Below are 12,028 nucleotides of genomic sequence, written 5' to 3'. Positions count from 1 at the left end.
AACATTTACGGAATATCTTCGATTCAATTGAATTTGGCGACGCTCGATCTTCAAAAAATAAATGTGCTGAAAATAATTTTGGATAATTTCTTACATTGTGTAATTATCGCTACAACATTTTGTTACTTCAATGGTTGCGAACACCGATAGGTATTAATTATTATGTAATTGTTTAATTATATACCTATCAATAGAAGATAATTTTAACCAAAGATTAGCTGATAGAAGTCATATTACAAGTTATTGGAAATAAATCGCATGATTCATAATGAAGAATTTGCTGTTTACCTGCTATAGATCGTGTAAACATAATAAATAGTACAATGACATAATATCTTAAAATAAACTTATCAGCGACAATATTAAATTTAAAAAGGCTAACGACCGTGTATAAGCCGAGCGTCTCCCTCTCGCGTATAAAAATGACAACTCGCTTGCTTGCTATACGCTCATCTTTCTTTCATTAATTTATCTAATTATAGGTATAATATCTAAGGAATAGCAAGAATTGTATAGTAATAATTGTGTTTAAAAGAGAAAAACTCAGGAAGTATTATATTGAAATGAATAAAAACTAATTACTTTAATTTTATACCTGTAGTTAACTACATAATTTATTTCTAAAAATTAGACACTTGAAAAATTGTTTAGTAGGTATACAATTTTCCTTTCAAGGTAGTTTTTGTGGGTAGTATTCTCTATAAATATCTTCCCAAAAGTTAATTTCCTGCTTATTTGGCGATACTCCAGGTATTAGTTTTCCTCCAATATCCAAATAAGACTGGTTTTCTAGTGTATACGGCTGCCATTTTACCCCTAAGCTGTCATCAGGTGTTGGATTCCTAAAAATAAAATATAAGTTTAACATATTATTATTGAACTAGTTAACTGAAAATACGATAAATTTATAAGAGTTAAGAATAATTCTCTAAGAAAAACTATTAGTTAAACCTTTTTTCAATACAATTTTCCCAGGTATAAACCACCTAAATACACCTAAATCTCTCTGCATCTACTAACAGCAATATGTTTATGTTATACAGTACATAATATTTACAACTTACCCGTATCTCGCAAAATTTGTCCACAATTTTGTTACTTGGTCAATCATCTGAAACGTTTTGCAGTTCATATCAACTGGTGGTAAAATACTTGAACCCGGGAAAAGATAGGTCAGGTCATCTGCATGAGCCACTGGGATTCTACGGTCATATATCAATTCGGATCCTTTTTCAAAGCGAGCGAAAACATTCCTCTCAGATTTACATGTAAATTCATACAAATAAATATTGTTTTTGTTTCTCTTTGCACATATTTTTTGCCACGCTGTACTGGAGTAGATAAACAAATTCATACCAAAGAATTTCAGTAAATCGTCAAGATTAGCTTCCTTACGTGCAGATGCATCTTTCAAATAATATTTCTTGACTTTCTTGCCAAGTTCAATCTGTTGATCAATGGAAATATGATTAGCGATATCATAAGGAACAAAGAATTCTGCGAATTTATTGGCGTGGTTGAAAACATCATCAATATCACATCCCATCATAAATAATAAAACTCCTTCGTCTTCTGTGTATCCATTGATTACTTCAACGCCCTCATGGATGCCGTTTCGGAAAAGATCTAGTAAGTTTCCTTCAAGAAAGCATTCTTGATCACTGAATTTCTTTTCTGAGACAATAGAAAAATACACTTTGGGTGAAAGTTTAGCAAGTTCTGTGTATGTTATAGGTACTTGTACGTTAACAAGACGTTCAACTGGTTGATTTTTGAAAAATTCGTAAATCTCTTTATCGTTCTTCGAATTGCATCCTAATTCTTTAGCAAGAAGAAGAGCTCTATCGCGCGCTCCGTAAGGTTCCACTAATGAGCTGACCATTGTTCCACTTTGCATTATGGCTCTTTTAAAGAGACCTTTACTCATGGGCGATACTAAGTGCAGCGATACACTAGCCGAACCAGCACTTTCACCAAAAATTGTTACATTGTCGGGATCACCTCCAAAATTTCGTATGTTATTCTGCACCCACCTAAGCGCAGCAACTTGATCTTTCAATCCTGCGTTCCCAGGAATATCTTCAGTATCAAGACACAGGAATCCAAGTACTTCGAGGCGATAGTTTATTGTGACGAGTATAACATCGTGTCTTATTAAAAATTCAGGTCCGTAAAAATCGTCATTACCGCTTCCACTCATGAAAGCACCCCCATGAATAAACACCATCACAGGCAGATACTTTTGCGGTTGAATATCAGGAGTATATACATTTAAATAAAGGCAGTCTTCTTCGCCTGTGTTAACTGGTGGTCTGGAGAAGACGTCATATTGAAAACATATCGGACCGTGTTCCGTTGCCTGGCGAACACCTGTCCATGGTTGTTTGGGTTTTGGCGCCTAAAAAGATAATATACAGTTTTTCAATAAATGGCAAGTATTGTTTATGTCTTTGGCGTACACCATTCATAATTAATATATTATAATGTATTGACATTACCTACCTTAAATCTTAGATCTCCAATAGGAGGCTCTGCGTAAGGAATGCCTTTGAAGCTAAAGAAGGGCTTGCCGTAAGCATTTTCAACAGCACTGCCCTCTAACACTCCCTCATTTACTCTTACTTTCATTATACTGTATTGGAAAACAACAACAACGATAAAGTTTTGACGTCGACTTTTATTTCTACATACTTATCTAATCTTTTAATTAATAATATCGCCACCATCAACTGTATCTTCAGTATCTTTGAGTTGTTTTTTGGTTGTATGTCGCAATATATTTTACATCATGTTGTGTCCGATATTTAAAAATTATCAAATACTTATAAGGGTCCATAATTCATATCCTACTAGTCGTACGAATATTATAAGTATGTTTGTTACTTTTCTACTCAAATGCTCCTCATCGTGCGTGTTTAAAATGTAGTACAGTACAGAGATAGATTGTAGACTAAATTAGAAATTAAACTTTCTTATTGATTTGAATTGATAACTGAAATGCTTAATTTCTCTTTCTATATTATAGTTATTCATGTTGCAACTCTATGAATAAATTATAGTATTTATTAGATTCAAAATCAGAGGAGCCTTTATAGAGCCTAGTGTTCTATAAATGAAACCACAAAAAATATTTAAAATATTTATTAAAAAACCACCATATTATTATATAGCACCCACAAAGTGCCATAAAATCGCCTGTTTATCCTAAACAAGGTGAGCAGACATTGCATAAAATATATAGATACTTCTTTCCTTTTATATTTCGCTATATTTTACACGAATCTTATTGGAAATCCCGTTTATGTTTGGGTACTGTTAACACAATTTTTGCGGACAATACTCTCTATACAAATGTTCCCAAAACTGCATTTGTTCTTCATCTGGTGCTACCCGAGGTGTTAGTTTCTCTCCAATGTCCATATAATGTTTTTGTTTTGATGTATATGGAAGCCATTGTGCTCCTAAACTATCATCAGGCGTAGGGTTCCTTAAACAAATTTTTTATACATTAATCACTTTGGAAATTATCATCATCATCATCATATTATATACGTTCCCACTGCAGGAACCCAAGTTCCCCTAATAGATTGGCGTGATTATCTAAAAAAATTACTCATAAAGAAAAGAATCAATCAACATAACATATTAATATGATAAAAAATAAATAAGGAATAAGTCAAGTAACAAATAAGTTCATATAAGCAGTCTTCGCATACCCATAATAACTACCTATAACAACTTTTCCCGTCCGACTAGGGCCCTTCCGGCCTCCTCCACTCAAGTGACAGCCCAAGCCGAGGTTCGAGATCCCCGTCAAGGGGGGACGCCCTTGTGCATGTCGCTACCAGGGTGAACCTTCAGTTCACCCACGCGTCCGCGTCAAAATGTAGAAGCCCTTCTGGCTAACATTGAGAAACACCAAAACAACTTTTGATTGGCAAAACCATTGATAAACGTTTCGAGTCTTGGCTGTCACAGATATCTTGTACCTAAAGCTAATAGTGCGTCAAATATTATACAATTTACTTCGAATGAAAGTCAATATTTTTGTTTAAATGACAAATCCAGTTACAGTTTCAGACATTTGCTCCTACCTACCAGCTTCAAATTACACTAAACACTCCTCAAGAATACTAAAACAATTGACTTACCCATATTTAGCAAAATTAGTCCACAATTTGGTAACCTGTTCAATCATTTTATAGGTTTTTGAATTCACCTTGACTTCTGGTAGATCATTTGTAAAAGGAAATAGATAAAATAAATCATCAATGTGCGATACAGGAATTCTCTGTTCATATATGAAACTGCATCCTATCGTATGAGCGAAAATGTTCCTCTCAGATTTACATGAGAATTTATATAAATAAATTTTATTTTTGCCTCTCTTTGCACATAAACTTTGCCAAGTTAGGGAGCCATGTATGAAGTAATACATACTCAAGAATCTTAATAATTCATCAAAATTACGTTCCTTGTTTACAAATTGATCTTTTAAATAATATTGCTTAATCTTTTTTCCAAGGGCCATTTGTTGAATAACGGGAACATGGTTCATTATGTCGTGAGGCACAAAGAATTGTGTAAACTGACTGGCTTGTTCAAACACCTTATCAGGATGACAGCCCAATGCGAAATAGACAATACCCTCATCCTCTGTGTATCCATTCATTACTTCTACTCCTTCATGAATACCATTGCCAGTTCGCATAAGGTCGAAGAAGTCCCCTTCAATGAAACTTTCTTGACCCTTGAATTTTTTTTCTGAAACGATACCAAAGCAAACATGGGGAAATAATTTAGCGATTTCAGTGAAAATTATAGATACTTTTTTATTCACCAGGTTCTCAGCTGGTTGATTTTTGAAAAACTCAAATATCTCCTTATCATTGTTGCATTCGCATCCTAATTCTTTGGCCAAGAGGATAGCTCTGTCCCGCGCTCCATATGTTGGAACCCACGGACTAAGTGATGTTCCGCTTTGCGTTATAGCTCTTTTAAATAGCCCTTTACTAATCGGTGAAACCAAGTGAGCCGATACGCTGGCTGCTCCAGCACTTTCACCAAAAATAGTTACATTGTCAGGATTGCCTCCGAAGTTCCTTATATTATTCTGCACCCACCTAAGCGCAGCGACTTGGTCTTTCATTCCTGCGTTTCCAGGAATATCTTCGGTGTCAAGACATAGGAAGCCAAGTATATCGAGACGATAATTGATTGTCACCAGAATGACATCATGTTTTATCAGAAATTCGGGTCCATAATGTTCGTAATTTCCGCTGCCGCACATAAACCCACCACCGTGAATGAACACCATTACGGGAAGTGGGTTTTCTGGTTCAATATTAGGAGTATATACATTTAGATACAGGCAATCCTCTTCACCCTTGAATTTTGGCGACTGTGTAAATAAAACATCCATTTGGCAGCTATCTGGGCCGTGTTCTTTTGCTTCTCGAACTCCATTCCATGGCGTTTTAGGTTTCGGTGCCTAGAAAGACAAATATGAAAATTTACCATCGGAAAGTTTAATTAATGTTATACAACAACAATCCAAGTTTCAACGCTACTAGAGTTCAATGAAATATTTGGGACTTTGGAGGTCTTCCTTGTCATTCTGATAAAGCAAAGAAGATTGCTATCACCTGGCGGATATCCGTTCGTCATTTGCAGAGCAATCAAAACCTACAGGGTACTTCTTGTGAACACAGAATTAATATGTTTTACGCATTTTTGAAAAAACATAGTTACGATATTCGTTACCTTAAATCTCAAATCTCCCAGGGGAGGCTCCGCGTACGGAATACCTTTGAAACTGAAATAGGGTTTGCCGTAAACATTATCCACTTTACTACCCTCTAACACTCCCTCATTGACTTTAATTCGAACCATTATTTCTTTAAAACGTGCGATCGTACTAGAGACACAAGAAAAATGTAATGTATTAATAATAACTCATTTAATTATTATTTTTATCTAATCGGCAAGCCTAGACAAATGGCACAAACGAGCAGGGCCGGGTCAACCCTATCAGGGCCCTTAATAAATACAATTCTCGGGCCCCTATTCTTATAGACTCGTGGGTTGATAAAATAAGAAAGAATCTGATTTCTTTAAAATTTTGAATCATAATTTGAAAGCGGTGAAGGAAGCTAAAAGTAAGTACTTACATGGTATAACACGTCTAATTAAGTACATTGTAGACATTCTTTAGAAAAACAAGTTAATGGAACTTGGCATGGCTTTAGCTTTGAAGACGAGCCAAACAAAATTTCTTGAAAGCCTATCGCTACATTATCGAATGCTCTTATCTTGGCTTTGGCTTGGCAATAGTTAATCCTATATGGAAAAATGACAGAACTATATAGGTCGTCTAACACCATCACTACCCATACTGAAAAATATACGGCTTTAGGACTTGAAACCCTCTAGATCAATCAATTTTCAAAATATACCAAATTACTAATGCTTATCGGGTTTATAATTGTTTCATTGATACCTTAAAACATTACTGCTTTCGAATTAGTATAATCTATGCAATACAGTCCTGCTTCCTGCTGCTACATATACATATTATTATAAAAGCAACAATTTAAATAAATGGATGTTTTGTTTCTGCATCAAGCAATGACCGTAATGTTTATATATCTGTGCAATAACGTCGAATGTGATTGTAATTTAATGTATGAATACACTAACTGAAGTGAAACAGGAGTTTAACATTATATTCATTATACCTACTCTTGAATGCTTCTTAAAAACAATCACATTGCAGGATTAACTTTCCTAGCTTATTTTTTGTACAATAAATATTTTTTTAAGATTACTTATTACTAATTTGTATATGTTTTGTAGACAAAACAATAGGCGAATATAATAGTATTAATTATATGAATTAAAAAGTGAATTTTCTAAATAAATATTAACCTAATAGAGATAAAAATCGGGTCGAAGGGTCGATAATATTATGTAAATACATAGTAAGTAGTAGATAAAAATTGCCTTTAATATGATACCTACCTCCTTATCTAAAACTCGTGTAAAACTTTATTTATTAATGGGTCTTATCTATTATATAATTCGATGTATAAATATTGTGTTAGTTTGTAAATTGTAGGTAAGCTAGTCCTGTGAGTCAGAAAGTTAGCTAAGAAAATTTGTTTAGATAGTCGTATAATTTTTCTAAACACGCTTATAAATATAGACCGTATTAGTTTTACCTGTTTTTTAACCGACTCCTTAAGTATCGATTCTGATTTTTGACTAAGCTTTGAACATTTATCAAGGATCGGTGAAAATTTAATAATTTCATTTGTTTGCGTGTGTTTCTTAATTTTAACCTACTATGAATAAAATATGAAGAAATGAAGAATACAGTCAATCTCTGTAGTATTCTAGTTCCTTCATAAATCTTAACAAGCATAATTTGAATCCTAGATATTATGTGTGAATATTTTGAACGATTTGATTGTTTGTAACTTTTGTGAAAACTACTTGACTGATTTTAAAAATTATTTTCTATTATAATCAGAAATCCATATCTTATACAGTATATCTCTATCTTTTCCAAGTAACATTGGCTATTCTTTTTTCATTCTGAGTGAATTTTATATGGAAAACAAAAACAAAAAAGAAAACAATTATTAGGTACCTACCTAACTACAATCTCACAGGCCTCAATTATCTCCTTTAATTGTAACAAAGGTCATGGCATTAAATAACAGACAATAGCTTTTATGTGGACAGAATAATGATAGTACACTCTATGAGATAAAACCGCTACGGAAGTTTAAACAAAAACAACATAAAAAAGAGCGTATGTGCCGAGCACACGTGTCAGAACCAGAAGTGAAACTTCTTAAGACAAGAATCAAAGAGACCAAAATCGTCGACATACTGTTTGTGATGTATTGCCATGACGCGACCTTGAAATTTTAATCTCAACGCGCCTAAAGAAGTTTTACTGCAATAATAGCATACAGTTGAAACTTTATCACGCGCGGCAATTCTTTTTTTTTGAACTAAATTGCCACAACGTCACCCAAGGATTTTTTTTCCGCTCAATGTCATTAATTATATATGGAAAACCAAGGTTCCGTCATACGATCCGAAGTAATATGGATATATGTAGCTTTAATAAAAAAAAAAGTGAAAATATAGTTTTATCCCAAAAAATTGCAACGCGAACAGAAACTACAGGGGTAAATTTGTATAGATTTATTTATTTTTTTATTTTTGGAAATTTACAAAAGAATCATATTTTACTCTTAAAACGAAGCACTAGTCTATTTAATTTATCGACCAAGGTCAATGGTCTTAAAAACGTAGATATATTATTATTAATAAAAATATCAAAAACATCGATTACTGCTTATCTGATTGATCATCATTCGCATGTAGGTAGGTACTTAATTGACGTTTTTTGCATGACCAAACATTAATTATCTCTTGGCTCCATCTATTTACAAAACCAAATTCATTCAAAAACATTGAGCAGTATTTTATAGGTAATCACTACATATTAGTATAAAACAAAGTCGCTTTCTCTGTCCCTATGTATGCTTAAATCTTTCAAACTACGCAACAGCTTTGATGCGGTTTCTTTAATAGATAGAGTGATTCAAGAGAAAGGTTTCAGTATATAATTTATTAGTTTTTAGACAAAGCGGGCGAAGCCGCGGACGGTAAGCTAGTATCGGTATAAAGATCTGCAACTTTAACTGACTTTTATCTATTTAACAAATTAAAATATACACAATTAATTTATTAAAATAATTTGTCTATAAACAAATTATCGGAAAATAACTAAATAAGTGAATAAGTGGTGAATAATATAATAATGTCAATTGAAGCAATATATTTTATCACATTGGAAAACCCTGTGGGAAAACCTTTTTCCACTGTTAACGTTGGTTAACACAATCTTTGTGGACAATATTCTCTGTAAAAATCTTCCCAAAACTGCATTTGTTCATCATCTGGAGATGTACCGGGTGTTAGCTTCTCTCCAATGTCCAAATAATGATTTTGTTCTGTTGTATATGGAAGCCATTTTGCTCCTAAACTATCATCAGGCGTAGGGTTCCTTAAATAATTTTTCATACATGAATCAATTTGGAAATTAGATTAGGATTAGATAGGACAAGTTTTAAAACAGTAATAATGTATATATTATTACTGTTTTAAAACTTGTCCTTGGAATAGCGAGAATTTATTTAAAAATTAGGTACTCAAAGCCCAAAGGAGACGGTAGCTAAAGCTAGTAAAAATACAGTAAATAAGTACAATAACAAATAACATTTCAATTTCGTCTTAAGTAGTCTTTTATATATCTATGAATATAATTGCAAAATATAATAGCGAGACAAACATTAAACGACAAGTACTTTGAACGAAGGTCAATAAATTAAATGTATCTTTAAAATAAATGACAAACCGACCTCCATTATTAGTCTCTAATTAGCTTCAATTTACATAGAACAGAAATAAAAATATTATCAACTTACCCATATTTAGCAAAATTAGTCCATAATTTCGTAAATTGATCAATCATTTTGAAGGTTTTGGAATTCACATCAACTGCTGGTAGACCAATTGAAAACGGAAATAGATATAGTAAATCATCAACGTGCGATACAGGAATTCTCTTCTCATAAACGAAACTGCATCCTATCATATGAGCGAAAAGGTTCCTCTCAGATTTGCATGAAAATTTATATAAATAAATTTTATTTTTGTTTTTCTTTGCACACAATTTTTGCCAAGTTAAGGCTCCATGTATAAAATAATCCATACTCAAAAATTTCAGTAATTCATCAAAATTACGTTCCTTATTCACAAATTGATCTTTTAAATAATATTTCTTAATCTTTTTGCCAAGGTCCATTTGCTGAATAGGGGGAACATGGTTCATAATGTCGTGCGGCACAAAGAATTGTGCGTAATGACTGGCTTGCTCAATTACCTTTTCAGGAGGAGCACCCATTGCAAAATAGAGAATACCCTCATCCTCTGTGTATCCATTCATTACTTCTACCCCGTCATGAATACAATTTCCATTTCGCATAAGTTCAAAGAAGTCCCCTTCAATGAAACATTCTTGACCTTTAAATTTTTTTTCTGAAACGATGGCATAGCAAACATGAGGGAATAACTTTGCACTTTCAGTGAAAAATATAGGTATTTTTCTATTCACCAGGCTTTCGGCTGGTTGATTTTTGAAAAACTCAAATATCTCCTTATCATTGTTGCATTCGCAACCTAATTCTCTGGCTAAGAGGATAGCTCTGTCCCGCGCTCCATATGTTTGTGCCCACGGACAAAGTGTTGTTCCGCTTTGCGTTATAGCTCTTTTAAATAGTCCTTTACTCATTGGTGAAACCAAGTGTGCCGATACGCTGGCTGCTCCAGCACTTTCACCAAAAATAGTTACATTATCAGGATTGCCTCCGAAGTTCCTTATGTTATTCTGCACCCACCTAAGCGCAGCGACTTGGTCTTTCATTCCTGCGTTTCCAGGAATATCTTCGGTGTCAAGACTTAGGAAGCCAAGTACATCGAGACGATAATTTATTGTCACCAGAATGACGTCATGTTTTATCAGAAATTCGGGTTCGTATTGATCGTCATTTCCGCTGCCACACAAAAAACCCCCTCCGTGAATGTACACCATGACGGGAAGTGGGTTCTCTGGTTCAATATTTGGAGTATATACATTTAGATATAGGCAGTCTTCTTCCCCCTTAAATTCTTTAGATTGTGCAAATATAGTGTCCATTTGGCAGCTTACTGGGCCGTGTTGTTTTGCCTCACGAACTCCAGTCCATGACGTTTTAGGTTTCGGTGCCTTGAAAGAAAAATATACATATCATTAACTACTAGTATGATCATATACTTACAGAGGGTTTAATAATAAATGTTATTCACCAATCACCATCAATCCCAAACTCCAACGATACCTACTAGAATTTATTGGGAATTCAAAAATTATTAAGTTAAAAGATGATACAATTGGATGGTGTTCGTCTTTATTACAAAAATACTCATCTGCTTTTGCATAAGAATATTTTTTCGATAGGCGAGAAATATTGCAGTTTATACCCGCTGGTAAAAACAAACGGAAGCAGATAACAAAAATATTAGTAAATAGCATTATCAAATTGTTCAAGCTATATAATATTATTATGTCGGTGAAAACACTAGATACGAATTAAAATACTTTTTTTTGGTCATTGCTAAATTTCGTAATTATCTTAATTTCGTTACCTTAAATCTCAAATCTCCCAGGGGAGGCTCCGCGTACGGAATACCTTTGAAACTAAAATAGGGTTTTCCATAAATATTATCCACTTTACAACCCTCCAACACCCCTTCATTCACTTTAATTCTAACCATTATATCTTCAAAACATGTGATCGTACTAGAGATCGCGGGGAAAATGAAAATATATTTTGAAACAACTCATTTATTTCTGTCCGTATCTACCTGATCAGGTTCCATAAAGACTATTATGTCACAGTGTGTTTTTAAAATTCAGCCGTTTTGTGATATGCCCAGTTATGATTTTACGTAAAAATATGTGCTACTTATTATTTCATAGATGTCTTGCAATGGGTTTTATTACATCGTCTCAAACTTTTTGGTCTGTGTAGCGCATGTCGCGTGTATCGCGGCTGCCGAGTAGGTATACCTACTCGGCAGCCGACCGTCACGCGTGACGCGACATGCGCTACACAAAGCAGTGTTCGGAACCGTTCGAACAGTTTCACTTTTACCGTGGTTTCATAAAACCACACAACATTTTTTTTTGATTAACCGTTATCATTTTAATCAATACGAGCGAAGCGAGCGTGCCTCGATAGTAGACCCGTATTCTACGGTTCTACCTGCATAATATTACCACAATAATATTACTTTTTTTTAGGACACAGGGTTTAGCAGATGAAAATGGATAGAAACTGGTGTTCATTAAGTAAGTACCTATGCAATAAAATAATGAATAAAGCAGTTAAATTAACTAACAAGTCGT

General features: G+C 33.8%; 3 protein-coding genes across 3 annotated transcripts; all 3 read right to left on the bottom strand.

Annotated features, from left to right (window-relative positions):
* Positions 1-648: 648 nt before the first annotated feature.
* Positions 649-2,628, bottom strand: LOC149898218 (juvenile hormone esterase-like). The gene is made up of 3 exons (XM_090115624.1): positions 2,503-2,628; positions 1,065-2,398; positions 649-842 (listed from the first exon to the last, which is right to left on the bottom strand). The coding sequence occupies exons 1-3, from the start codon at positions 2,626-2,628 to the stop codon at positions 671-673; spliced, it is 1,632 nt and encodes a 543-aa protein (XP_089971750.1). The 3' UTR covers positions 649-670.
* A 529-nt stretch (positions 2,629-3,157) lies between these two features.
* LOC149898217 (juvenile hormone esterase-like) lies at positions 3,158-5,914 on the bottom strand. Its single transcript, XM_090115654.1, has 3 exons — positions 5,764-5,914; positions 4,152-5,491; positions 3,158-3,487 (listed from the first exon to the last, which is right to left on the bottom strand). Exons 1-3 carry the CDS (start codon positions 5,890-5,892, stop codon positions 3,316-3,318), a joined length of 1,641 nt encoding a protein of 546 aa, XP_089971780.1. The 5' UTR covers positions 5,893-5,914; the 3' UTR covers positions 3,158-3,315.
* A 2,928-nt stretch (positions 5,915-8,842) lies between these two features.
* Positions 8,843-11,419, bottom strand: LOC149898216 (juvenile hormone esterase-like). The gene is made up of 3 exons (XM_090115653.1): positions 11,266-11,419; positions 9,507-10,846; positions 8,843-9,085 (listed from the first exon to the last, which is right to left on the bottom strand). The coding sequence occupies exons 1-3, from the start codon at positions 11,392-11,394 to the stop codon at positions 8,914-8,916; spliced, it is 1,641 nt and encodes a 546-aa protein (XP_089971779.1). The 5' UTR covers positions 11,395-11,419; the 3' UTR covers positions 8,843-8,913.
* Between the last annotated feature and the right edge of the window lie 609 nt (positions 11,420-12,028).

Source organism: Colias eurytheme, chromosome 23 (genome assembly GCF_061535395.1).
Source record: "Colias eurytheme isolate Ceu_HAF_F1 chromosome 23, ilColEury1 Martin Lab GWU primary, whole genome shotgun sequence".
Taxonomy (NCBI): Eukaryota; Metazoa; Arthropoda; class Insecta; order Lepidoptera; family Pieridae; genus Colias; species Colias eurytheme.
Note: the sequence above shows the minus strand (reverse complement) of the source record. Positions and strands in the feature narration are given on the sequence as shown.

What these genes read in the sequence shown, in the direction of transcription:
- LOC149898216 (XM_090115653.1), bottom strand. Translation starts at nt 11,394, where the DNA reads ATGGTTAGAATTAAAGTGAATGAAGGGGTGTTGGAGGGTTGTAAAGTG. An exon ending in TGGGAGATTTGAGATTTAAG is followed by an intron (nt 10,847 to 11,265) that starts GTAACGAAATTA and finishes TTTTCTTTCAAG; the next exon opens with GCACCGAAACCTAAAACGTC. An exon ending in ACTAATTTTGCTAAATATGG is followed by an intron (nt 9,086 to 9,506) that starts GTAAGTTGATAA and finishes AAATTATTTAAG; the next exon opens with GAACCCTACGCCTGATGATA.
- LOC149898218 (XM_090115624.1), bottom strand. Translation starts at nt 2,628, where the DNA reads ATGAAAGTAAGAGTAAATGAGGGAGTGTTAGAGGGCAGTGCTGTTGAA. An exon ending in TTGGAGATCTAAGATTTAAG is followed by an intron (nt 2,399 to 2,502) that starts GTAGGTAATGTC and finishes TTATCTTTTTAG; the next exon opens with GCGCCAAAACCCAAACAACC. An exon ending in ACAAATTTTGCGAGATACGG is followed by an intron (nt 843 to 1,064) that starts GTAAGTTGTAAA and finishes TTTTATTTTTAG; the next exon opens with GAATCCAACACCTGATGACA.
- LOC149898217 (XM_090115654.1), bottom strand. Translation starts at nt 5,892, where the DNA reads ATGGTTCGAATTAAAGTCAATGAGGGAGTGTTAGAGGGTAGTAAAGTG. An exon ending in TGGGAGATTTGAGATTTAAG is followed by an intron (nt 5,492 to 5,763) that starts GTAACGAATATC and finishes TTGTCTTTCTAG; the next exon opens with GCACCGAAACCTAAAACGCC. An exon ending in ACTAATTTTGCTAAATATGG is followed by an intron (nt 3,488 to 4,151) that starts GTAAGTCAATTG and finishes AATTTGTTTAAG; the next exon opens with GAACCCTACGCCTGATGATA.